Raw genomic sequence first — 26,906 nt, 5'->3', positions numbered from 1 at the left:
CAGTGTCTCATTCCTGTTCCAAAAAAACTAAACTGCTTCCTTAAGTGGGTTGGTCCTTGTAATTGAAAATGGCAACCAGATGTTTACAGAACAGAACAGCAGTTTTCCTCTGGACCTTTTGTGTCTTTATAATTGTTTGCCAGAGTTAATCTGATTTCACAGAAACTGGCTGGCGACTGGAATGTCCAGAAGTAAGACGTTGTGCCGAACAATACTATGGACAATTAAAAATAAAGACTGAAGATTTCAGTTAATCTTGCCTACAGTCCTTGATGGAGTCTGAACTCACGAGGTAGCTCTAATCCTTTTAATCTGACTAGTTTATGCCCATGTTTCTTGTACTCTTGGTACTATTTTAGGCATGTTTTCGTGCTGAACTTGTCCTTGTCTCTGGGAAGCATGTTGCATGGAGCATTTGCTTTCTGGCTTCTCCCATTCTGGCCAGCTATACCCAATTTGTAGCTGCACTACCAACATGCATTTTTAATGTGCGGAAACTGCCACCAACATGGGAAAAGGATGGAAGCATCCAGAGGAACTTTCCACGTGGCCCCCAGGACCACATTCATACAAATTTCTTCCCTTAATGTATTTTGCATTAGAAGACAGATGTATCTTGATCCTTCTTTGTCTAGGTGCCCAAGTACTGGGCCACAGCCAGTTTATTCATCATCCTGGGAACCAGCTACATCTTTAGAAACCACTATGTTTTCCCTATTCAGCCCTTTATCCTCCTCATTTTTAATGTCAGTTTTCATTTAAGAAATTAAATTCCTAGCCCTCTTGCTGTTGACATAGCCTTGAAAACGTAAACTGAGTGCTACGGTGAGGAATTGGCTACCACTGATAGCCACCATGTAATAGTCTTGGGGGCTTATCAAACTCCCAGCTGTAGTTCCCTTGCCAGACTAAGCAGCAGCTGTGAAGAAAGCATTGCTGTGGCTGTGCTAATGAAACTAGTGGTTTTGCAAGCTTTCTCCCTGCCGCTGGCCAGATGTTTGCAACTAAACCAGATTCTCTGCTGAGTAGCCCATGTGACCCCAGGTCCTGGGTAAGAAAAGCTCAGTAGCACGAGAGGCAATCTAGAGAACTAAGATACAGGTTTAAAGCAAGATGTGTTTTCAACTTGTTTTCATCCCAGCTCTGAGGGTGATTCCTGTGGCATTAGTCAAGTCTTAGCTTTTGTCTTAATGTCTCCATCTGTAAAATGGAAATAACACTTGCCTACCACACAGGGGTAATAATGTTGATAAAGGGCTAAATAATACCAAGAGAGAGATGGGGAATTACTGCTGCCTCATAGCCACAATGACCTCCATGGCCTCAGCCAGAAATGGAGACGACCAAAATTCATTCAGGTTTGCTCAGTGCAAGCGCCACAATTTCACCCCTCCCACCATCTGCACCAGACCTGATCTTCCCCAGAGTTGGTTGCTAGAAGCAGAGGTTGTGTACAAAGCTGCTGTACACAGTCATACAGGGCCTTCTTATGAAAATATGAGGGAGAATAACAAAATCATTGGAAGGACAAAGTCAGAAAAGAAGAAACACTGTAGATCAAACACAGTTTACAACACAGGTAAATTTTAAAGATGTATATGGTGCAGAATCTCCATTGAACTATCCCAAATGAATTAATAAAATATGAAGCAGATATTGATTTTTTTTGAAATGAGCATCAAGATTCATTGACCCAAGACGTAAATATCGATCAAAGCAAAGCTCAAGTCAATATTTGCCTTACAGGACAATAAATAACCCTAAAAGAAGTCAATATATGAAATGCAAAAATCATTCCAAAAGCTGGGCTAGAATTTCATAAACTATGGAGGGGCTGATAAAGTAAACCTAGCTTAGGTTTACTTTTTGAGGGGCATCCATAGTCAATTGTCATGGTATTGTAAAATCAGTCCATGGAATGGTATTTGATTGGTTTTTAAAGGTACCCACTGTAACTGCATAAACTTCCTGCAGGTTAGTGAAACTAACATTCAAATGAGGTGGGGAGGTGATGAAGTTAGAATTACACTGAACTCAGCTGCAGTCAGTTGGGATGCATTTTTTTGCATGGGCAAACTGACTGGTTGACATGAGGGACACGCAACATCTCAACCAATCCAAAGGCTAGACATAATGTGAGAATTTTGCAGTTTATTACAGAAGGTACATTAAAAATGATGAGCCAGGCAACTTAAATCCAGTCTCCCTTTCTGAGCCTAAAATGACCTGAGACATGTGGACTCACAGATCTCTGATTTGTGGGTGCAAAATTGATAAAGAAAAGGAGTGGACTAAAAAGGGGTCTGCAAAAGTATTGATCAAAGCATGGAAAAACTGATGGATTTGGGAGGAGAGACTCATGCAATTTATTAATTTTTGGAGGGAAAAGTGTGGAATTGATTTTTTTTTTCAGGTAGCATGAGGAAAATAGGGAACAAATGAATTTATGGAGGATGGAAATGCATTTCAGTAACATGAATTGCTGAGTGAGGCAGAGCATTTTTGAAGGAGGTCCTGATTAAAATTTTGACAGCACATCACTAAGCACTGAGGCCACATAGGCCTTGTTAATTCTCATTATAGCTCCAAGGACAAGAGATTTCCCCACAAGGAAGGGAGGGAAGGAACAGCAGAGAATGCTGGAAGAACCTAACTCCATAGGTTCTTCTTCAGAGTCTGAGACTAAGCCACATAGGCCTTGTTAATTCTCATTATAGCTCCAAGGACAAGAGATTTCCCCACAAGGAAGGGAGGGAAGGAACAGCAGAGAATGCTGGAAGAACCTAACTCCATAGGTTCTTCTTCAGAGTCTGAGACTCTGCCAGAGCCCTGAAGTGCAGTTCAGTCCACTGTCCCAGTGACTATTAGCTGCAGTTGAGCAGCTCTGCACTTGTGAGAAGAAGGCCTCTGACACACAGTGCAGAAGGGGCTGAATGTGGAAAGCTGGAAAGGAGAGGCATGGGTGGAGAACTCTCTCCTGCTTTTTCTAATCCTTTTAGTCTTTTCCTTGCAGCTCCAAGATGCTGGGTCCAAACACAGGTTGAGGCTGTGGCAAAAATGGCACTTCATCCAGAGGCTGTTCCTTCAGTGTGAGCCAAGAAGTAACTGAGGTAACTTGCCTGAAGGAGAAAGTCTGGTTGCAATGAAAAGTTCTATCCAAAGAGACTACCATGTGCCTGACTGACAGGCAAGGGAGGCGAGCCCATTGTGGCAGACATATTGAACAAAACTCGAACATCCCATTGGAAATAAGACAGCAAATTCTGTCCTTCCTCAGCAGCCACAGAGGACCCTGCTATATGGGATGAGAGCAGCAGCAAGGCAAGGCAGAAGTTTACACAGGAACTTTACGTGTAGGGGCTCATGCTGGGCTGGTGCAGAGAGAAGACTTAAAGTAGTTCATGGATAGGAGCAGAATGGTGGATCCCTGACTTCATGGATCCACTGGCCATTCCCTTAATATGGGATTAGAGGCACAAGAAGAGTGAAGCTAGAGCAGCATGGCTAGTTGAAAATTTCTGACAAACTTTTTTTCCAGTGGAAAATTGGGTTTTTGACTAAATAAACATTTTTTGCAGAAAGCACTATCTGATGGATTCTTCATCAGAAACCCTAATCCCCCCCCCATTGCCCAAAACTCAGATATTTTACAGTTGCCAAAGACATTTTGGTTTTTTAACAAAAAGCCAGACTTTTCCACAAAAATAAACCATTTTTTCTACCTTCTCTACGAAGCAGTCAGGAAGCTGGAATAGTGACTGCCACCCAGGTATTGAAAAGGACTCTGACACTTATGGAGTTCCAGTTTATCAGTGTACTTGGACTTCACATTGGAGTATAATTGGCCCCAAAATTAATTATTAATCAGCACAAAAAAGTTAGGAATGTTTTGTAGTGAATTTTTTTCCATATATGACTTCAGCTAGGCCCTTTGGCTCACATCCAGCATAAACAGAAATCCTAAAGAAATCAATCTGAACTATAAAAAATACATGAATACGACAGACTTTCAAAAATAAAAAGCACCAGGCCAAGGCACTAAATTAAAACTGCAAGGAGGAGTGATTCTTTTTATAGATTTTTCCACAATATTTGTGATCTTTATTTCTCAGTCTATTATCTGAATCTTTTTAATAGTGCCTCCAAGGAACACATTTTTATAAATTATAGCAGTCTTGTTAGGAAAATGTTATGACATAACATAATTCAAAATAGCCTTCTCCAGAATACAGAGTACAGTACTACACCACACAGAACACTAGAAAACATAATTTAGCAGCAAGAGGAAAATAATTCCAGTTATAACTTCTTCAGCTCTAGGCTAAGATCATCAGTTTGGAATGCAGACATGTTCTTTTACTTTTTACTTTAAAAACAAAACAAAACATAACCTTAAAGCTAGGAATATATACAACCCTGAAAGCAGTTAAAATAGTCTATGCTGCTATATAATGGAATTAGAAGGCTCTTACTCTTTACATTACACTGCTGTTTGTTCCATTTATTCTATACAGCTACCATATGTTGAAAGTTGCAGGTACATCTGGACAGTGATGGAAAGTGTATAAAGCACTTTTGCTATTTTTGTTCCCATTACTGGGAAAAAATAGTGCAGGGATTATTGGCACAGGATGTAAAAATATAAATATCTACAGAAAATCTGAAATCTGCAGACAGTTTGTTTACTGGTTACAAACCTCTACAGCAGTTTTAAGTTAACCTTGCACCATCAGCCAGTTAAGCCAAAAAAAAGTATGTCGCAGATGTGCCATACATGATCCCCAGAGAATGGGATGTTGGCTGCACTGGACACCACTCTGTAGCTAAATCCATCTGGCATCAGCATGGGCTGCAGAAGTGCTGTGTCTTGTCACTGGAGTGATGTATATGATGGCAGGTAGTGAGTGGGAGATGAAAGATCTGAAAAACCAGATATTTTTTTTTTAAGAGGGGAATGGGTAACGCTCCATATTCTAATACAGGAGGCAGCTCATCACGGAAAATGTACACACCTTACCTTAAAAAAAAATCTTTAAAACTTACCTATAAAACTTAACTTAAAATAATAGTGGAAATTTGCTGGGTTCAATACAGTGTGTTCTAAACAGCCCCTCAGAATAATTTTCAAGTTATCCAAGTTTAAATAAACACAATTGAGATTAGTTAAATAATAAAGCAACAGTGAGGTATCTGATAACTGCAGGAAGTTTCTGCAGGTATGAATGACAAGAATATAATTATTCTTTACTATAAGGCACAAACAACCACATAATAAAAATACCAGAACTGTCATTTTCTTCCATTGACAGAGTGCTGGGTGGTCTCTTTCTACCAATTTTCTCCAGTTTCTACACTGGCTTCCTATAGAATAGAGATTCAAAATCAAAATCTTGATCCTTATCTTCAAGGCCCTCAATGGCCTGGGCCCCACACACTAAAAGACCATCCCAAGGTCAAGGCTGACGACTGTGGCTGTCCACTCCTCAGGCACGATGGAACTTTCTACCATAAGGGTACAGCTCATCTGTGCAGAGGCTAGTCTCAAATTATGGAACAAATTCCCACAGGAACTAAGGACCATTACAAAACCCACCACCATCCACTCCATATGCAAGGCATATTTCTTTGACCTTGCCAGAGGCGCTCCGGGTCTTCGGCGGCATCTCGGTGGCGGGATCTTCACTCGTTCTGAGTCTTCGGCAGCACCTCAACGGCAGGACCTTCAGTGCCGCTGAAGACACCCGGAGAGAGTGAGGGCCTGCTGCCGGAGCGCCGCTGGGTGAGTAAAAGCGCCGCAGTGGGTTGCACCTTTTTTTGGATCGCTCCCCCTGTTCCCTCCATGTGGCTGATGTTAGTCTTGACACTTTATGCTGTAACGGAAGGCACTCAGATACTACAGCGACAAGGGCAGTATTAGAACCTATCAAGAACAGAGCAGAACTGACTTCCTGGGCTAGGATGAATTAACAGAGCTGGGGTGGAATTAAAAAGCAAGCAGTTGATAGAAGGATAGAAGGAGTGTCCCTATATGGAAAAGTAAGCATCTGTGTGACTGGACAAGGCCAGATTGGGACTATAAGCCCCTAGTCAAATTGGTTTATAAAGTTTATAAATTAGATTCAGTGATGGATATTCTGAATGAATTGTGGATTACTGACAAAACTTTTTTTTATTAATTTGTATTAATTTGTTTCTCATCATTCTTACCTTGGTAGTAGTGCTCATGTCCAGGGCCTACATTCAGTTTTCTGTCTTCAAGGACTGTCACTGTATATCCATATTGTGCTAGGATGCGCTGATATAGCTGAAGTTCTTTTTTACCATGGGAAGAAGGAACGTACAAAATTGCTCTTCTTGTATGACTCCCAAAGTACTTAAGAATGGAGTCTTCGATCTAACAGAAAACAGAATGCAAAGACAACACCCATAAGACAAGGTAGGATCATGAGACACTGTTGTTATTTTTCCACAAAACCATGCTATCATCTTAGATATCAAATCAAATGGAGATTTTCAAGAATATAAAAGTCCGGATTGAGGTACTTAATTGTCTAGTTCTCAAATGCTGGATCTTTAGGGCTAAATGCTTAGGCCCAGGACCTTCACTCAGGCCAAAGGAGTAGAACCAAATGCATGAGACACAGTGCAAAGTTTTCTACAACTGTTCCCCTCTTTACTATCAAAAACTGCAGATGTACAAACAGCCCGAGAGCCCAGTAAAAGTGATTCAGTTCTCATCTACTGGTGTGGGGATAAGAGGAGGGAGGACAATGGGAGGTGTCTATGGGTGCTGATCCACTAAGATTCAGTCACACAATCTGTCAGAATTCAAGAGGATCTCAAAAGCCCCATACCTTGTCTTCACAGACTGTGAGCTTCGCAAGGGAAGGTCGATGTCCTTATTCGTATTTTGAACAAGCATATGGCCAGCGCTTAATAAACAACAACATGATATGTAACTCTTATGGGGTGGGGAAGTGAAGTCAAGAGAGCAGAAGGGAGGAGCCAGGAAAGGCTCCTCTACCTACTACCACTGATGTCAAGTCTGTCAGGCAGCATGGAAGAGGAGAGAGAGCAGCCGGGGTGAGGGAGGGCTGAGAATTAGCATGGGAGATCTGGTTGCTCAGATGAAAGGAGAGGTTGGACTGAAGTCTTCCCAGGTGGTGCAGTGGGAGAGTGAAGTAAGACTAGTATTCAAGATGGTTGAGAGGAGGAGGATGCTGAGTTGGGAGGGGGTGCAAGTGGACACTAGGCAGGAGCACTACTCTGCAAGCACCCAGACATGCCAGAGTGTGACAGTGTCTCTATGCCAGCTGTGCTGGGCCAGGAAAGTAACTTACTTTAAGGGAGAAGAGAAGCTCAGAAACCATGCTAAAATGGCCTGAGTAAAGCATGAGGGCCATTTCTATTGGGGAGTCACCACAGGGTGATGAGCAACATAACCTGAGGCACGTATCACCAGACTCATCCCCATTCCACATTGGTTAGCCATGCTTCCTATATGCTCCATGCCCTTAGTCATATGGAGGGCAGCAGAGAGTCCTGTATGCACCAGCAGAGGAGCAGTAGATGGTATCACCCATGAAACACAGGCAACACCCCTCACAGGTTTTCTGATGTTTGGCATCCTTCTACACAGAGTCTGGTGCCAGCAGCATGTAGGGCTAAGCACTCTCCCTCCGCTAAATTCAAATAAATAATCTAGGTGCCAGGGTACCTGGAGAATGGGGAGAGAGAAACCTCCCCCACACCTCCACAGACTAAGACTTATGTTGTGAGTTTGGCATTTCGTTTTGGAAGCAGTTCATTCTGTGGTCACTCTTATCCCTTGCAGGAGTGAGTTTCATTAATCTAGAGCCAGCTCCTGTGAAAGTTCTGCATCCCGCACTCATGAACCTCTGCTACTGGCTGACAGTTTCATTGTTCTAACGGGATCCAGATGTGTCAGAATATCACGATAGCAATCTGATTCTATTGGTATTTGAGTAACACGCTGTGTGTGCACAGCAATATGTGGGGGGAGGGGAAGACTACAAATGCTAAGAGTCACACGGTACATAAAAATAGCATGTTCTGCATGAAAAAAAATGTGACTGTATTTGGAGTTTCCTAGATGCTGTTTTGCAGAAGGATAATAGCAAAGTTACTTTATTAAACTGGCTTTTCTCCCTGCAAGAAGTATTTCTATTTAGAGGGCTTTAATGAAGGGTTATCAAGTTATCTACTGGCAAGTACATGAATTTTAAGTTGACATTAGAAAAAAAATCTATTTTAAAAACTAAAAGTTGTCTAGTTTTAGTAAGTTTACATGGGAATGCACACAGGAAGTGCTATACAATTGAAGAGTCATCAGTCTTTATTAAGACGCTATGCTGAAAAAAAAGGACAGATTTTTGGTATAAACAAAATGTCATTCAAGATGCTTCCACTTGTTTATAGATCTGGTAAGTCTCTCTCACTGCCGTCTCTTCCCAAATCACAGGATATAGCTTTATGTTACACTTGGCTCAAGTGTAAAATTCTTTGCAGCAGTGAGAAGTATAAACTATTTTAGATCCCTGAATCACTAGTACTCTTCTGTTTTTATTATAGAACACACATCCCTATGAGTGGGATGAGCATAATTGATAACGAGACATGCTGAAATATGTCTATAATGCTACGAGAGTCATCTAGATATATTTAATGAACCTGTAATCCAAGAACATTTTAGATGTTAGAATAGTCAGATAACAAATTCTGATCACATGCATAAAGGAACAAACATACATAGGAAATAATCAGGTCAGAATTAAACTTGTAATAGATCCTCCTCCTGTCCTTGTAGTATTTTTATAACATATTAATCTAGCAGTGAGACTGGCATGACCTGTGCTACATTGCCTTATAATACCCCTTCCACTCTCTCCTCTTCCTGTCCCCCATTCTGTTTTATTTTTTCTTCCATCTTTCCCTCTTCATCTTTTCTCTTCTGTACTTCCTATATAATTACAGTATCTACTAGAAGTCTTGTCTCCTCACATTCCTCCTTGTGGCTGCTCTATTCCTAACTCCCCAATCTCTCTTTCCCCTCCTTCCTCCCCTCCCCTACCCCACCTACCGTATGGTTCTCGCTTTGTATACTGGGTCTCTCCCCTACTCCTGCCCAATATGTGGCAACATCAGAGGTAATTAAGCCAGTCATCGCCCACTCCTTCCATTTCATGTACATAATACAAGGGAGCCACTCCTCACTCCACTCTGCATAAGGACACATGATTTTCTATTCCACTGTAAACCCAACAGGGTGAATTAAGGACTGATAGAGAGAGAGCTTTGGGGCCAGATCCAGAGCCATGCTCAGGATCTGGCACTTAATTTGGAATCACTGTCTTCTCTTGATTTGTGTCCATTCCTTTCTGATCTAGATTGCAGCTGTTTTGGGTAAGGCTTATGCTTTCCTCTGTCTGGCACGGCCACACACACTCCCAGTGCTCAAGAAATAACATTTATTTAATGCCCTTTTATGTGCTTTCCATCAGAGGACATTCTGAACATATCCCTACCATAAAATCTCTTCCTCTTTCATAATGGTTGGTAATTCGCCTGCAGAAACACTGGAGGATGCCTTTAGTATTTTGTTTAAGGCAATTTTTAATTGTTTTTCCCACACACCAAAGTACAAATCTATTTTAACTGAGGGATACTCCAGGTACATTGCATGGGATGTATCTCACCCTCACAGCCCACCCCCACCTCCACTAATATGCCAGGCAACCCTACACTTTGGGCAGGCACTCTCTTGTCTTCAGGAGCACTATTGTTCCTTCCATTTCCACACATTCCGAACCTTCTCCTGTGTCCTTTCCCCAAGTCAGCACCTGCTCCGCCCAGTCAGTGCCTGACTCCACTGTCCCAGCTGCAGATCCTACCCTCTCCTTATCACCCATTTATACCCCTCACTCCCAGATCTAGCACTAGCCACTGACCTCCCTCAACCACATCCACAGATGACAATAGACATGGACTTTACACGGCATTTCCCTGCTGCGCCCTGCTTTCTGATGCCCCTGCTAATGATTCTTCAGGAGTTCCTTAGAGGAACTTTGAACCCTTACACTTCAGAAACTCTGCTTAAGGAGGACTTTTTAATATGATGGTGATAATATTTAGCTCCTTATATTGCTCTCCTCCAGAGATCTCAAAGAATTTGACAAAGTCGACTATATATTATTATCCCCATTTTACAGATTTGAAGATTTCAGCACACCGAGGTGAATGACTTGCCCCAGGTCATCCATCAGCTTGGTGGTAGAGACAGGAACAGAACTCAGGTTTTCAGAGTCTCACATCCTATCCACTTGACTAAGATGTTTTGGCGTAACCTATTATTAAATCATTGACGCCCTCTGAAGGGGAAGGTGGTCGAAAGGGAACGGTTACTAGCTGGTGGTTTTGAGAACTGTTTTCTCTTTTAATGTTATTTAAAGCTGTTTAATTTAAGCCCTACTGACCAACATTAGTGAGCATAGAGCTGTTACTTTCTATCTGCTACACCAGTGCTTCCTTATTTTATCCCCCCAGCTGGATAAGTGTTATGTTGGATGATGCCATCTCATGTTAGATACCTGTGGAGGTCTATGAATCATAGAATCATAGAACATCAGGGTTGGAAGGGACCTCAGGAGGTCATCTAGTCCAACCGCCACTCAAAGCAAGACCAATCCCCAACTAAATCATCCCAGACAGGGCTATGTCAAGCCTGATCTTAAAAACTTCTAAGGAAGGAGATTCAACCACCTCCCTAGGTAACGCATTCCAGTGTTTCACCACCCTCCTAGTGAAAAAGTTTTTCATAATATCCAACCTAAACCTCCCCCACTGCAACTTGAGACCATTACTCCTCGTTCTGTCATCTGCTACCACTGAGAACAGTCTAGATCCATCCTCTTTGGAACCCCCTTTCAGATAGTTGAAAGCAGCTATCGAATCCCCCCCATTCTTCTCTTCCGCAGACTAAACAATCCTAGTTCCCTCAGCCTCTCCTCATAAATCATGTGTTCCTGTCCCCTAATCATTTTTGTTGCCCTCTGCTGGATGTTTTCCAATTTTTTCCACATCCTTCTTGTAGCATGGGGCCCAAAACTGGACACAGTACTCCAGATGAAGCCTCACCAATGTCGAATAGAGGGGAACAATCACATCCCTCGATCTGCTGGCAATGCCCCTACTTATACATCCAAATGCCATTGGCCTTCTTGGCAACAAGGGCACATTGTTGACTCATATTCAGCTTCTCGTCCACTGTAACCTCTAGGTCTTTTTCTGCAAAACTGCTGCCTAGCCATTCGGTCCCTAGTCTGTTGCGCTGTATAGGATTCTTCCATGAAGGACTCTGCACTTGTCCTTGTTGAACCTCATCAGATTTCTTTTGGCCCAATCCTCCAATTTGTCTAGGGCCCTCTGTCTCCTATCCCTACCCTCCGGCGTATCTACCTCTCCTCCCAGTTTAGTGTCATCTGGAAACTTGCTGAGGGTGCAATCCACACCATCCTACAGATCATTAATGAAGATATTGAACAAAACCAGCCTGAGGACCGACCCTTGGGGCACTCCACTTGATACCGGCTGCCAACTAGACATGGAGCCGCTGATCACTACCCATTGAGCCCGACAATCTAGCCACCTTATAGTCCATTCATCCAGCCTATACTTCTTTAACTTGCTGGCAAGAATACTGTGGGAGACTGTATGAAAAGCTTTGCTAAAGTCAAGGAACAACACGTCCACTGCTTTCCCCTCATCCACAGAGCCAGTTATCTTGTCATAGAAGGCAATTAGATTAGTCAGGCATGACTTGCCCTTGGTGAATCCATGCTGACTGTTCCTGATCACTTTCCTCTAAGTGCTTCAGAATTGATTCCTTGAGGACCTGCTCCATGATTTTTCCAGGGACTGAGGTGAGGCTGACTGGCCTGTAGTTTCCAGGATCCTCCTTCTTTCCTTTTTTTAAAGATGGGCACTACATTAGCCTTTTTCCAGTCGTCCAGGACCTCCCCCAATCGCCATGAGTTTTCAAAGACAATGGCCAATGGCTCTGCAGTCACACCCGCCAACATCCGCCAACTCCGGATGCAGCACATCCGGCCCCATGGACTTGTGCTCGTCCAGCTTTTCTAAATAGTCCCGAACCACTTCTTTCTTCACAGAGGGCTGGTCACCTCCTCCCCATGCTGTGCTGCTCAGTGCAGCAGTATGGGAGCTGACCTTGTTTGTGAAGACAGAGGCAAAAAAAGCATTGAGTACATTAGCTTTTTCCACATCCTCTGTCACTAGGTTGCCTCCCTCATTCAGTAAGGGGCCCACACTTTCCTTGACTTTCTTCTTGTTGCTAACATACCTGAAGAAACCCTTCTTGTTACTCTTAACATCTCTTGCTAGCTGCAACTCCAGGTGTGATTTGGCCTTCCTGATTTCACTCCTGCATGCTCGAGCAATATTTTTTATACTCTTCCCTGGTCATTTGTCCAATCTTCCACTTCTTGTAAGCTTCTTTTTTGTGTTTAAGATCAGCAACAGATTTCACTGTTAAGCCAAGCTGGTTGCCTGCCATATTTACTATTCTTTCTACCCATCAGGATGGTTTGTCCCTGTAACCTCAAAAAGGATTCTTTAAAATACAGCCAGCTCTTCTGGACTCCCTTTCCCCCTCATGTTATTCTCCTAGGGGATCCTGCCCATCAGTTCCCTGAGGTTGTCAAAGTCTTCTATTCTGAATCATCTTTGGATGTGGTTGAAGGAGGACAGTGGCTAGTGCTAGATCTGGGAGCGAGTATTCTTGCCAGAAAGTTAAAAAAGTATGGATTGGATGAATGGACTATAAGGTGGATAAAAGCTGGCTTGATTGTTGGGCTCAACGGGTAATGATCAACGGCTTGATGTCTAGTTGGCAGCCAGTATCAAGTGGAGTACCCCAGGGGTCGGTCCTGGGGCTGGTTTTGTTTAACATCTTTATCAATGATCTGGATGATGGGATTAATTGCACCCTCAGCAAATTCGCAGATGACACTAAACTGTGGGGAGAGGTAGATATGCTGGAGGGTTGGGATAGGGTCCAGAGTGACCTAGACAAATTGGAGGATTGGGCCAAAAGAAATCTGATGAGGTTCAACAAAAACAAGTGCAGAGTCCTGCACTTAGGAAGGAAGAACCACATGCACCACTACAGGCTGGGGACCGACTGGCTAAGCAGCAGTTCTGCAGAAAAGGACCTGGGGATTACAGTGGATGAGAAGCTGGATATGAGTCAGCAGTGTGCCCTCGTTGCCAAGAAGGCCAACGGCATATTGGGCTGTATTAGTAGGAGCGTTGCCAGCAGATCAAGGGAAGTGATTATTCCCCTCTATTCAGCACTGGTGAGGCTACACCTGGAGTACTGCCTCCAGTTTTGGTTCCCCCACTAGAGAAGGGATGTGGACAAATTGGAGAGAGTTAAGCGGAGGGCAACAAAAATGAACAGGCCTGTATCAAACACTGCTCAGTCAGAATGGGGCAGAGTACTAGAATCTGTGTGGCACCATTCCCTGTTCAGCCAGGAGAGCTCTGTTTGAAAATCCCACTGAAGGATTATACTTCTGCAGAGTCCGCTCTATGTCTCCTGTGAAGCAGATATATGGTTAGTCTGCCACATGGCTCCTGAAGGAGCAGTGCTTCCAGGGGCAGAGGGCCACTGTGGTAGACACAGACAGGCTATCTTCTGCCTCTATAGATCTAGGAGTTCCTTTCCAGTGAATTCTCTGGTCCCCGGGCTTGGAGGCTTCAGCCCATGCAAACTCTGATGCCATCCTAAACCTTATGATGATATGCTCCCATTGGAAGGGGCAAGATGGTTCCTGGTATTGCCAAACTTCTCCCTCCCTCCCTCTTGGACTTCAGTTATAATGCACATGGAATCTTCCCTAGGCTATGGATTAGCTGGAATATTTATAACACGCTAACCTTACAAATATGCCAATACACCAATTAAACACAATGCAGTCAGAGAGAGAGAGAGAGAGAGACCGCAGTTACAACAGAGCAATGAGACAGGCTTCAGTTCTTAGGCAAATGTTTTTAAAAGTGCTGTAACTGGAAGATGGCCAGACACTGTTCCTATTGCTCATTAGGGACACTGATACTCATCAAAAAACAGTTCAAACAACAACCTTTACATAAAAAAGCACTTCTGGCAAAAACATCCAGCACTGCCTTTCCAAAGTACCTAGACAGAAACCTTCCATATTCATTGCTGCCTCTGGAAATCAGTGATCCAATGGGTTCTGATATAGATTTTGCACACAAACAGAATCTACTACTACAGACATGTCCAGTCGCCTTGGAGATCTTTTTCGGGCTACACACATCAGAGAAACTTTCAAAAAAATAAGTCCTTCAGGTTGTTGGTTGCTAACATTTCCCACCACACACATACAGCCAAAACTGAAGCAATAAGAACCAAGTGAATCTAGCTAGTGGTGCACTCTGAAATGCAGTCCTCCATAACTCCTGTAGTTTAAGTATTAAATAAATGGCATTTCTATAAACTGACTTTTACAAAAATTCAATTTAGGATGATGGGATCTGTGGGGGTTAGATTTTGGGGATTCTGAATGTAGCAGCATGACCTTACATTTAAGCTGATGCTATTAAATAATATAAGAGAAAGCTCAAGGCTATTTCTCCCCTTTTTTCAAGATCCATGTGCAGTTCTCCCAAATTTATTTCCTCCCCCTTGTATTTTCGGAGCACTCTGCATTCCTATACACATGTACAATTTCCTCTCTGTTTTCTTAACAAGTGAGGGTGGAGTTTTAAAAAAACCTATAGTTGCATTGTATTAACAACAAATTGGCCAAATTAAATAACGTTTCCCTTATGCAGCAAGTGATCCCATATTTGTTTCCGGTACTCTATATAAAATACATTACGTCACTATCCATGTTGATCTAGGTACCAGTAGGAGTCTGTCAGAATTTCCAATATTATAGCAACAACATTCATATTTCTAGAGTTAGAGTTTGCCAGTTTTGCTTTTATAAACCCTTTTTCTCAGCCATAAAAATTCATTCTGGGCTGAGACTTGGCATAAAAGGAGCAGAACTCAACAGATTAAAATAGTCTGCTCAAATACTGTATCATTTTACTGCTTTGACTCTTTTTGGTACTCCAATAGCTTGACTGTGTGGTGGGATTAGTCCAGAAGGTGAATTAACTGCCTTTGGAATATTCAAAAATAATTTTGAAATGAAGACACGTTTCTGTTTTAAAGCTAGTTTAATAAAGGTTTTTCTTCCCAGATTAGAAATTTCAGGTTCTTTGTTAGCAAGTGGATTTACTACATGTGCAGGGCACCCATGTAAAAGGAACTAATGAACAGCATCTCTGGCCCCAGTTCTACAAAGGGAATATGGATGCATCCGGTGAAGTGAGCTGTAGCTCACGAAAGCTTATGCTCAAATAAATTTGTTAGTCTCTAAGGTGCCACAAGTACTCCTTTTCTTTTTGCGGATACAGACTAACATGGCTGCTACTCTGAAACCTGTCATTATGCAAGGCACTGAATTTAGCCATATGGAGTGGAAATCTATCAACTTCATGAAAAATTCATACAGATACAGACAGACATCATCTTCCTTTCCAAATGCAAACAGATGGACATCATACCAAAAGGACTGAAGGTAAAAAAATCCATTACAATCTACATACCACACCAACTATGCTGACAGCTTGTGCCACACGCTCTCAAAGAAACTGCGGAACCACCTGATCAACATCCTCTACAGCAAACAGGGAAAGATTAAGAATGAGCTCTCAATACTGGATACTCTCATAAAAAACAACCTTCCTCACAAAATTCCTCGTGGCTGTACTTTACAAAAACTAGACAAGCCATTTACAACACACACTTTGCTTCTCTACAAAAGAAAAAGGACATTAAACTATCTAAACTACTACATGCCGCAAGGTGCCACAACAGTGGTTCCCTTAATCCACCAAGCAATATTGTTAATCTATCCAACTATACTCTTAGTCCAGCAGAAGAATCTGTCCTATCTTGGGGCCTCTCCTTCTGCCCCTCCACCCCCACGAATATGATACAGTTCTGTGGTGACCTAGAATCCTATTTTTGACGTCTCCAACTCAAGGAATATTTCCAACATACCTCTGAACAACATACTAACCCACAAAGACCTTCCTACCAAGACTACAAAAAGAAGGATTCTGGGTGGACTCCTCCTGAAGGTCGAAACAACAGACTGGACTTCTACATAGAGTGCTTCCACCGACGTGCATGGGCTGAAATTGTGGAAAGGCAACATCACTTGCCCCATAACCTCAGCCGTGCAGAACACAATACCATCCACAGCTTCAGAAATAACTCTGACATCATAATCAAAAAGGCTGACATAGGAGGTGCTGTCATCATCATGAATAGGTCGGAATATGAACAAGAGACTGCTAGGCAGCTCTCCAACACCAGTTTCTACAAGCCATTACCCTCTGATCCCACTGAGGGTTACCAAAAGAAACTACACCATTTGCTCAAGAAACTCCCTGAAAAAGCACAAAAACAAATCTGCACAGACACACCCCTGGAAACCCAACCAGAGGTATTCTATCTGCTACCCAAGATCCATAAACTTGGAAATCCTGGACGCCCCATCTCAGGCATTGGCACCCTGACAGCAGGATTGTCTGGCTATGTAGACTCCCTCCTCAGGCCCTATGCTACCAGCACTCCCAGCTATCTTCAAGAAACCACTGACTTCCTGAGGAAACTACAATCCATCGGTGATCTTCCTGAAAACACCATCCTAGCCACTATGGATGTAGAAGCCCTCTACACCAACATTCCACACAAAGATGGACTACAAGCCGTCAGGAACAGTATCCCCGATAATGTCACGGCTAACCTGGTGGCTCAACTTTGTGACTTTGTCCTCACCCATAACTATTTCACATTTGGGGACAATGTATACCTTCAAATCAGTGGCACTGCTATGTGTACCCACATGGCCCCACAGTATGCCAACATTTTTATGGCTGACTTAGAACAACGTTTCCTCAGCTCTCGTCCCCTAATACCCCTACTCTACTTGCGCTACATTGATGACATCTTCATCATCTGGACCCATGGAAAAGAAGCCCTTGAGGAATTCCACCATGATTTCAACAATTTCCATCCCACCATCAAGCTCAGCCTGGACCAGTCCACACAAGAGATCCACTTCCTGGATACTACGGTGCTAATAAGCGATGGTCACATAAACACCACCCTATACCGGAAACCTACTGACCGCTATACCTACCTACATGCCTCCAGCTTTCATCCAGACCACATCAAACAATCCATTGTCTACAACCAAGTTCTTCGATACAACCGCATTTGCTCCAACCCCTCAGACAGAGACAAACACTTACAAGATCTCTATCAAGCATTCTTACAACTACAGTACCCACCTGCTGAAGTGAAGAAACAGACTGACAGAGCCAGAAGATTACCCAGAAGTTACCTACTACAGGACAGACCCAACAAAGAAAATAACAGAATGCCACTAGCTATCACCTTCAGCCCCCAACTAAACCTCTCCAACGCATCATCAAAGATCTACAACCTATCCTGAAGGACGACCCATCACTCTGACAAATCTTGGGAGACAGGCCAGTCCTTGCTAACAGACAGCCCCCCAACCTGAAGCAAATACTCATCAGCAACGACACACCACACAACAGAATCACTAACCCAGGAACCTATCTTTGCAACAAAGCCCGTTGCCAACTGTGTCCACATATCTATTCAGGGGACACCATCATAGGGTCTAATCACATCAGCCATACTATCAGAGGCTCGTTCACCTGCACACCTACCAATGTGATATGTGCCAGCAATGCCCCTCTGCTATGTACATTGGCCAAACTGGACAGTCTCTATGTAAAAGAATAAATGGACACAAATCAGACGTCAAGAATTATAACATTCAAAAACCAGTCAGAGAACACTTCAATCTCTTTGGTCATTCGATTACAGACCTAAAAGTTGCAATTGTTCAACAAAATACTTCAAAAACAGACTCCAAGGAGAGACTGCTGAATTGGAATTAATTTGCAAACTGGATACAATTAACTTAGGCTTGAATAAATACTGGGAGTGGATGGGTCATTACACAAAGTAAAACTATTTCCCCATGTTTATTCCCTCCCCCCCCCCACTGTTCCTCAGATGTTCTTGTCAACTGCTGGAAATGGCCCATCTTGATTATCATTACAAAGGTTCCCCCCGCCCCCGCTCTCATGCTGGTAATAGCTCACCTTAAGTGATCACTCTCCTTACAGTGTGTATGGTAACACCCATTGTTTCATGTTCTCTATGTATATAAATCTCCTCACTGTATTTTCCACTGAATGCATCCGATGAAGTGAGCTGTAGCTCACAAAACTTATGCTCAAATAAGTTTGTTAGTCTCTAAGGTGCCACAAGTATTCCTTTTCTTTTTGCGGATACAGACTAACACGGCTGCTACTCTGAAACACGGACAGCATGGACTCATTGAAATTAATGAGGGTCTGCACGGGATCATAGGTCTGCCCATGTGATTTAGGGTGGGGTTGAAGTCAGCTTTGACGCAATATACTTGGTGTTACAGCTTACAAAGCCATTACATTCTACAGAGTCACTGACACCTATTTTAGCTTTGATGTGCAGTTTTAGATGATTTGCAAAGTGAGGTCTAAAGAAACCATGATGGACTAGCAAGTGAATAAATGCATGTAAAAGAAGAGTTTGTAATTATGTTTTAAATGTACATAATGAACTGGGGGGAAGGGAAGGGAAATGAAAGAAAATATTTGTGTCCTATTCAGTCAACTCTCAAAAAGTATGCTCGGTTAAAAACCAAATCAAAATGTATGTTGCTTAGGCTTTTAATGAACTACAAAAACAACTAGATTCACATAATACTAAAGCTCCAAATGATTTAAATATTTTCTATTGTAAAATGAGCATCTACTTTATGCATATTATAGAATGGCTGGGGAAATTGTCTGCCTAGGAGAAAATCCTTTGTTATTTTTTTCTTTAAATTGGTTTGGCTTTTTTTAAGTTATGCTAGTGTAAAAATACAATAGATTGTACTGGTCTTTCTTTAGCTTACATAACCCTAAAGCTGTTCCAGTTTAAAATATGAAATCTGGTCAGCAATTAGCTCAGACACTACATAAATACTGTTGTTGTTTTGGCCAAAAAGAAATTAGCTGAGATATTTAAAATTGAAAGAGGAAATCAGTTCCTTGGAGGTTTTTGAGATTTTTGGCTTAATGTGTACCACCACAAATACTGAGGCATTATCCCTGTCTGGCAGGCAAGCAAAAACAGTTTGAATGGTTACTACAGAATTTCACTGATCATTACTTCATCTTGACAAATTAAACTCTTCTTCTGAAGACAATGGCCCCGATTCTCAGGTCTGGCTGAGCTGCTCTTGGGACAGGACCCATCACCTTTTAAACTACCTTTGGCCACTTTACCCCACAATGTAAATTACAGGAAGCCTCAGGATTGCTCTCTCTGGCATCCAGCTGCTCACAACCTCCAGGGACTGTTCCAGCAACTGGGAATAGTTTGAGCACAGTAGCACTCTGGCCACATTCCCTTTTGCCTGACATGCTGCTTGCGTTGGATACTGCAAAGGGGTGGTAAAGATCTTCTGTGCCAGCTGTATGTCACCCAGTTAAACAGGCTTTATGAGTCCTTTACACACCGGGAACTGCTCAAAAGAAACACACTGTGAAAGGGAATCAAGCCCTATGTGAACAATGACACTATTTTCAATGACACAGGCAGGCGGTCAGAGAACTGCTGCTAAATTCCACTGCTTTCAGTTAGAAGAGAACCAGCAGCATAAGAGTGGATCCCTCTAGATTTTTAGACAGCACCTACTAGAACAGCGTTCTGATCCGTGCCTGGGAATCCTAAGTACTACTGCAATACAAATAATAATAAATAAATAACAGAAAACTTTGAATTAGTTTCTAATGCCCCAAAGGATGGTGAAAATCTTCCTTAATTCCAAAGGAGTCTTCTAGACATTTTGTTGACTTGCGCCATAGTGCATACAAATACAAATAAGGTGTTCTTGTTACTGTTTTATTTTACTTTTAAGTTCAAACACTTCCTGCATTGTTACGGGGAAGTTAATTTCCTGTTTCACTTTCTGGAAGGCATTTAAAATGTTTTGGCTTACATGCTACAAGATTTCCCACTCAGGAAGAAGTGGGTTTTGGATCGAAATGGTTGGAATGTGATTCTGCTTCCCATTGTTTGCTGAATAAATATAGAACAGGCAAGTAAATTATGGGGATTTACCTTGATAGTTGGTTTCTGATGATGATATAAGCCACAAAAGTGAAGCTTGAGTTGCTGGTAGTCGATCATCAACATGGAAGCATAGTGCTATCATTCAGAATTCCCTTGCTTCATGATTGTATACAGTTCATGGAACCAAATTCCAGTGCTATACCCCAGACAGACTACAAACCAAATCCCACTTGGCTAATTCACAAGAGTTGTTCCATGGATTTTAATAGAACTACTCACATGAGTGAAGTGAACAAGATCAGACCTGCTTTCTTCCTCCCTGTCCAGCTGCTGTCATCCCCCCTCCCACAGCTTCTCCTCCTCCTATGTGACAAACCCAATGAAACTGAGGAGAGATCGAAAAACTGTGTCTCCACTCTTCCCCGACTCCCTCCCACCACAGCATCTCTGCCTCCTCGTTTGTGTAAAAATAACTTTGCTTTACTGCCCCAGTATTTTTGTATTCTACATTACAGGAAGAGGTTTTGCTGCTATTCTAGGGTGAATTGGTTTCATCCCCTACCTCATGGCTATGAATTTAATTGGCTAAATCACATCACTGACACTGTGATTAACCCTGGATTCCATGCTGGATAAATTCCATTCTCCCACATTGTTTTCTACTATTGTGGTGCAAAGAGAAGCCTCTCTGTCTAATTATGTTATAGCAAAACTCTGAACATAATCTTAAGGAACAAATTCAGCAAAGGACAAAATTCACCCCACAAAAGGTTCTATTTGCCATCTGAATCCCACTTAATCCCTTGATACTGAGTTTAAGTGAAATATAGGAACTTATGCAGGCTCTCTGTACTAAGGTCAGTTTCACCTCAGTCTCTAGAACCTAATCCCGTTTACTTATATAAAAACTGCACAACTATTTTCACACACATTGTGCTGTACATTTACTTCTCACAAGAGGTGTGCTAGTGGTCTGAGCACAGGACTGGGAGCCAGGAACTTCAGAGTTCTAATTCCAGCACTCATACTGCCTCCCACTCTCGCCTTCATTACTTCACCAGTAAAAGAGGGTAATTACATGAGAAGTAGGATGGTCCAGTGGTTGATGGTCCCCACAAGCTGAGGACTTGGAAGACCTGGGCTCAATTTCCTGCTCTGCTACAGGCTTCCTAGATGACACTGAGAAAGTCACTTAGTTTCTCTGCACCTCAGTTCCCTAGCTCACAGGGGTCTTGTGAGAATAAAGTCACAAAACATTGTGAAGTGCTCAGATACTATAATAATGAGGGGCATATACGTACCTTACATAGACAGTTCTTCAGAAGCATGTTGTGAGGTGGAATTCAATTACTAACTAGGTATTCCAAAATAATAGTCTAAAGTTAGGAGTTATTGGTTGATCAGCCATGAAAATCAGGCAGTTGCCTAAATATGGTCTTAAGAACCTAATTTTAGGCACCCATTTTTGAACATCTTGGTGTTTGTGTTCTAAGTGGTTTTGAAAGCAAAAAAACATTATAGCAAACTTTTAAGTATGATTGGACAAGAGGCTTGGAAATAAGTCCCTAAAGTAAGTCTCCTAAATCTATAGGTAAGCACATAAATATGTGGCATGATATCTCTGGGTGCTCATCACCTTCGAAAACCTGGCTACAGATCAAGGTGCCTAATTTTAGGCACCAAAGTTTTGCCCATTGTGCCTGTGAAAATGGGTCTGCAGGATCAGCCTTTGAAATCTGGCAAGCTTTCCAAACTGTTACCCAAATCTGTGTTCTGGCCATTAAAATTTTTTTTTTCATTATACTGACAGGCCGTAGTGACTCCAAATCAGTGAATATTGCATGGGCTTAAAGACATACTTACATACTAAATGGACACATCAACTTTCTAGCATTATATTGATCCACATTTTTGGAAACAACAGCTTTAAACAATTAGAGAGATTCCAGTCTCTGAGATATAAGTAGCAAAACTGCACATCTCCAGAAACCTGCCAATGCGCTCCCCTGATTGGTTCATAAAAGACATCAGGTTTCATCTTAAAGTCATTTGTGCTATGCGAACCCACAAATCAAGGTAGCATTTCATTGCATGTGTAGTAACAAAGTGGAATTGTTGACACTGCTGTTTTATAACACTTGGGGAGGGGAGTCCTCTGCTGCAATAACAAGCCGAGGCCCAGCCTGCCACTTCCAGGTTTGACACCACACTAACTGTTTTTCTGACAGAAGAAAAGTCTGACCTATACTACCCCTAAACAAACCAGAGGAGATTCTGCAGCAGAACACAAGATGTTTCCTCATCCCAGATGCATCAGAATCACCTGCCGTGATTTAAAGGACAACATTGCAGGCATGGTTTTTATTTTATTTCAGTTTTATGCATGATATTCACTAAGGGTCCTGCTTTCAATATATGCTGAAAATTGCCATTTTAGTGAACATAAGATTCTTGTCAGTAAGCTCATTTTCTAGAATATTCACAGTAAGTGCACACAACTGAAGTCAATTAATTAATGTGTTAATTAATTAATTAGCATGTGGACAATATTTTGCAGTATTTGTTCAGCTTTATTCATGAATATGCAAAAAAAAATAGGGGGGATTTAATTGAAACTGTTTTGCAACTTTAACTACCATGGGTGCACGTACTATTATATAATAAACCAGTGTAACATTTCAAGCGTAAAAAATTTGCAATGTTTCAGAGTAGCAGCCATGTTAGTCTGCATTCGCAAAAAGAAAAGGAGTACTTGTGGCACCTTAGAGACTAACAAATTTATTTCAGCATAAGCTTTCATGAGCTACAGCTCAATGGGTACCACCGGGTACTTGTCATAATAAACCAATGTAAAAGTTCATCCATCACAATTTGCTCTAGGCTAAAAATGTGTGCACAGTTTGTGAGCACACCACGGAAGCACAATGGCAGATTTTTTGGGGAAGACTGATTTCATTGTTCCTAGTCTGTGAGATTAGTCATGCAATCTAAAGATGTTCTAGAGAAAGACCGAGAACATCCACCACACATGCAAGACATTTCATTTCATAAGGCTCACGAGGGAACTTCTTAGACATGTAGCCAACAAGCTGTGGGTGGTCTTCTGAATAATAAGAACGTATTTTTAAAACAGCACATGCTTGAAAAACATTTTTATGAGAGTTAAAAGATGCATTTAAATGAATACGATAGGTTCGTATGTGCATGCAGTATTCACATCTATGGATACAGGAAGATAATAAATGCAGCATATTGTAATAGCATAAACTTCTCACTCAACCCAAACAGCACAGAAGCCGTTGCTAAGTCTGCATGTTTGTTAAATCAAAACAGGAAAGGAAATATCAATCCAACATGTTAACCAAGCTTCACAGTTGCTCCACCAGCTCTACAAATATTAAGCTGTTTAGTATAAAATGCTCATCCATGTTTATAGCTACAGTAATCAAAAGAGAATGGATAAGTAATCGTGAAAAGTCACAAAATAGAAGATGATGCAACTACATTGCCAAATATACTAATTCCGTTTGTAAGTTTAATTGTATTTGTTACACAGTTGAAGAAAACCTAGGGAGAGTAGTTAAAATTCAACTAAAATACAAAATTATGGTAGTTAAATTCTGGACTAGATCTCTGGAAGCCATGAGAATTTTGGATTCTGAATTCGCAATTGAAAAATAAATCTGAAGATTCTTCCGCACATATGGGTTAAAGGTTCAAACAAGCTATTGGACCAGATCTGTTTTTAATTGTCACAACAGATGTTCTTTACAATGGCTGTCATAAAGTCAATTCTTTTGACCTTTCAGAGTGAAGTATAACTAAGAAAACCAGTGAAAGATCTTCTAGATAAGATATTTTATTTTTAAAGATCTGAACTAAACTGCTCTATGCAGATGCCGCCCAACAGATATGTCCTAGAATAATATTTACAGTCATTAACAGTTTCTATTTGTACTGAGTGCTGCCATAATGGTAATTTGACAACAAAATCCATCCGAAACTATTACCAACACCCTCCAGGATTCAACAAAACCTGATACAATTGTGCTAGTGCTAATCACAGATTCCAAAATATATACAACTAGCGTAGCCTGGACCGCTTGACAAGCCATAGGTAACAACAGCCAACAAAAAAGTAACAGGGTCTGCATTTATCTAATGTTCTAATATGTATCTCAGCCACACTATACAAAATAAACATGTGATCAGGTAACATAAGGACAAAGAGAAATTTTCTGTTCAAAAGACTTCAGAGTAAATAATGGCCATGTCATTTGAAAACAAGAAGAAAGTTTTAGAAATGCAGTTTATTTTAGCTTTTCACTGGAATCCCAAGGAAGTTCAAAAAGCACGAGCAGATAACTTCAAAACAGTACAGCTACATTCTCAGTGCTAATAAATGTCTGAGGGAAAGAGTCTATGCTAATGAATAGCCTCAGTCATTTTTATGATGTCCCACTGACATTTGATTTATGTGTCTGTCCTGTAAAGTTCCTGACCCCATTTCTAAAGACAAAACAAAATATGTGCTGCACAGCAAGTAGAAGATGACTGAAGTTTCCATGGAGTCAAAAAAATAATGCAATGCTTTAATCAAAGCACTAGGGATTCATTTGATAATAAAAGTGTGCCGAGGAACGAGTTAATGGTCTGTGTTTACAAGTATTTCATTGTCACTAGGTCACTCACATGCTTATTTGTACACATTTCAAACTCAATGTTAATTTTAGTTGGACATAAATGGTCTTGCTGGACTCATCCCAAGCCATTATTGCAGCTAGGGTTGCCAACTCTGACTGAATCTATTCTGGGAGATTTTTTTTTTCCTAACATGACAATGTCATTTTCTTAAAATATCCTATTAAAATCTCCCAGATTGCTTTCAATAGTCCCCTGGAGATCGATGCCAATTCTGGGAGACTCCCCACCAATCCCGGAGGGTTGGCAAACCTAATTGCAGCACACCCATTGGGTTGACTTACCTTATTCACTGTTTGTGAATTACTGGAAGTGAGGAAGCAATGAGCGTGCCTTGAAGAGACCTCCTTGTATCTCTCTTGCTGTGTCTCAGCTAGTTTGTTTGGTGAACTCCCATTATAAACTGCCAAAAAGAGTCTTTTGGTCCGTATAGGTGGCAGGATCTGGTAGAAAAGACAGACACCCACCACCAGCACCAGAAGGAAGGGGCGAGGGCGACACAGCCTGAGGCAAGAGAGAATCTGCCCACAAACCATGACCACTTCGCCTTTCTCACTTTGCCCTTTTCCACATCACAGGAACATTCGCAGCAGCCACTTTCCATCGGCACGAAAAAGACAAAGGAGTGTTTTTCCACAACTAATTCAAGTTCTTCCCATTCCTGATGCTGAACTCCCCCATGGTGCCAAACAAGAAGTCATAGGTTCAAAAGGCAGAAAGCGCTCCAAAGAGCTCTTCATAAAGGTTACAGGAATAGAATCCAACCTGTGAAAAAACACAAACAAATCGTCACACTAATGAGCCAGACTTAGCCTTTCTCCAATGCATAGTTTGCAGAACAGACCTATGTGCAAACAGCTGAGGAGCAGAAATCTTTACTCCAGCTCTGCAGAAGAAACTACAAGCACGCAACAGAATCCAAGGAAGCAAGAAATAAAACTTAATATATGCCTTGCATGGCTGAAGACTGTCCAGGTTTTGCCAGCAATCATTAGATTTTTTTTTCTATTACATTTTCAATCCCCACTTTGTTTTTACTGTTTCCTTCATTCCAGTCCTTTTTAAATTGCCCTTTTCCTGTCAGCATGCACTGCTCTCAGTGAGCATTTATCTGGAATCTGACAGACTATGAAGACTTTCCTTTGGGTTTGTTTTGTTCCGATTTGAGTTCAAAGTTATGTTTACTTACTCAGTTGTTATCCTGTCAGAAGTTTTCCATTCTCCCCGAATGGATTGCTGATTAAAACCACTTGGAACAACTCAGCCTTATGACTCCAGCTCATCTCGGACAGACAGACAGACATACACACAGTCCTGCATACACCATCTGAACTCAGTTGGGCTACAGATATCATATAAAGAAAGGCTGGACTGCATAGGGGGTGGGGCTAACTTCACTCAGCTCTGAAGAGGCACAGATTGGGAACTGGAAAAGCAATGTGAGATCTGAATCAGAAACAAGAAGTGTCCTTGCTCATATAAAATTGTATTTCCAAATTACAGTCACACAACAGTTATTTAAAAGTCTTCTGTTACTGTAACAACTCAGATTGAAAAGAACCCTGCAGGTAAGGGAGAATCCAACCATCACATGCACCATTTGAATCCAATTTTACAAACACATCGTTAACATTTCCATGAGCCAGACTTACTTGTGTCTATCACTTCCAGCACTGCCATGGCAGTATGTGGTGAACCTCAGTGGTGTACAATGTATTTAATATCACTGCATGAAAATGTCCCCTATTTAATAGTAAAGAAGGAAAGAAAGGAAGACAGCCAGAAAGATTCCAAGTAAAGCATTCAGTATCTCAACTACAAAAGTGCCTGGTTACTACTTTCCCCTGCTGACATAAAACAAGGGCTGAACAGA

The 26,906-nt window shown here is 41.7% G+C and overlaps 1 protein-coding gene across 2 annotated transcripts in view; it reads right to left on the bottom strand.

Annotated features, from left to right (window-relative positions):
* CPED1 (cadherin like and PC-esterase domain containing 1) overlaps window positions 1-26,380 on the bottom strand; it is a 221,472-nt gene extending 195,092 nt beyond the window's left edge. For both annotated transcript variants that reach the window (XM_043495675.1, XM_038387589.2), the window contains exons 1-3: window positions 26,223-26,380; window positions 25,318-25,798; window positions 6,208-6,394 (exon numbers count right to left, since the gene is read on the bottom strand). In XM_043495675.1, the coding sequence (XP_043351610.1) occupies window positions 6,208-6,394; window positions 25,318-25,569 (439 nt within the window). In that variant the 5' untranslated portion in view covers window positions 25,570-25,798; window positions 26,223-26,380. The remainder of the gene's footprint in view (window positions 1-6,207; window positions 6,395-25,317; window positions 25,799-26,222) is intronic.
* Between the last annotated feature and the right edge of the window lie 526 nt (window positions 26,381-26,906).

Source organism: Dermochelys coriacea, chromosome 1 (assembly GCF_009764565.3).
Source record: "Dermochelys coriacea isolate rDerCor1 chromosome 1, rDerCor1.pri.v4, whole genome shotgun sequence".
Classification (NCBI taxonomy): Eukaryota; Metazoa; Chordata; order Testudines; family Dermochelyidae; genus Dermochelys; species Dermochelys coriacea.
Note: the sequence above shows the minus strand (reverse complement) of the source record. Positions and strands in the feature narration are given on the sequence as shown.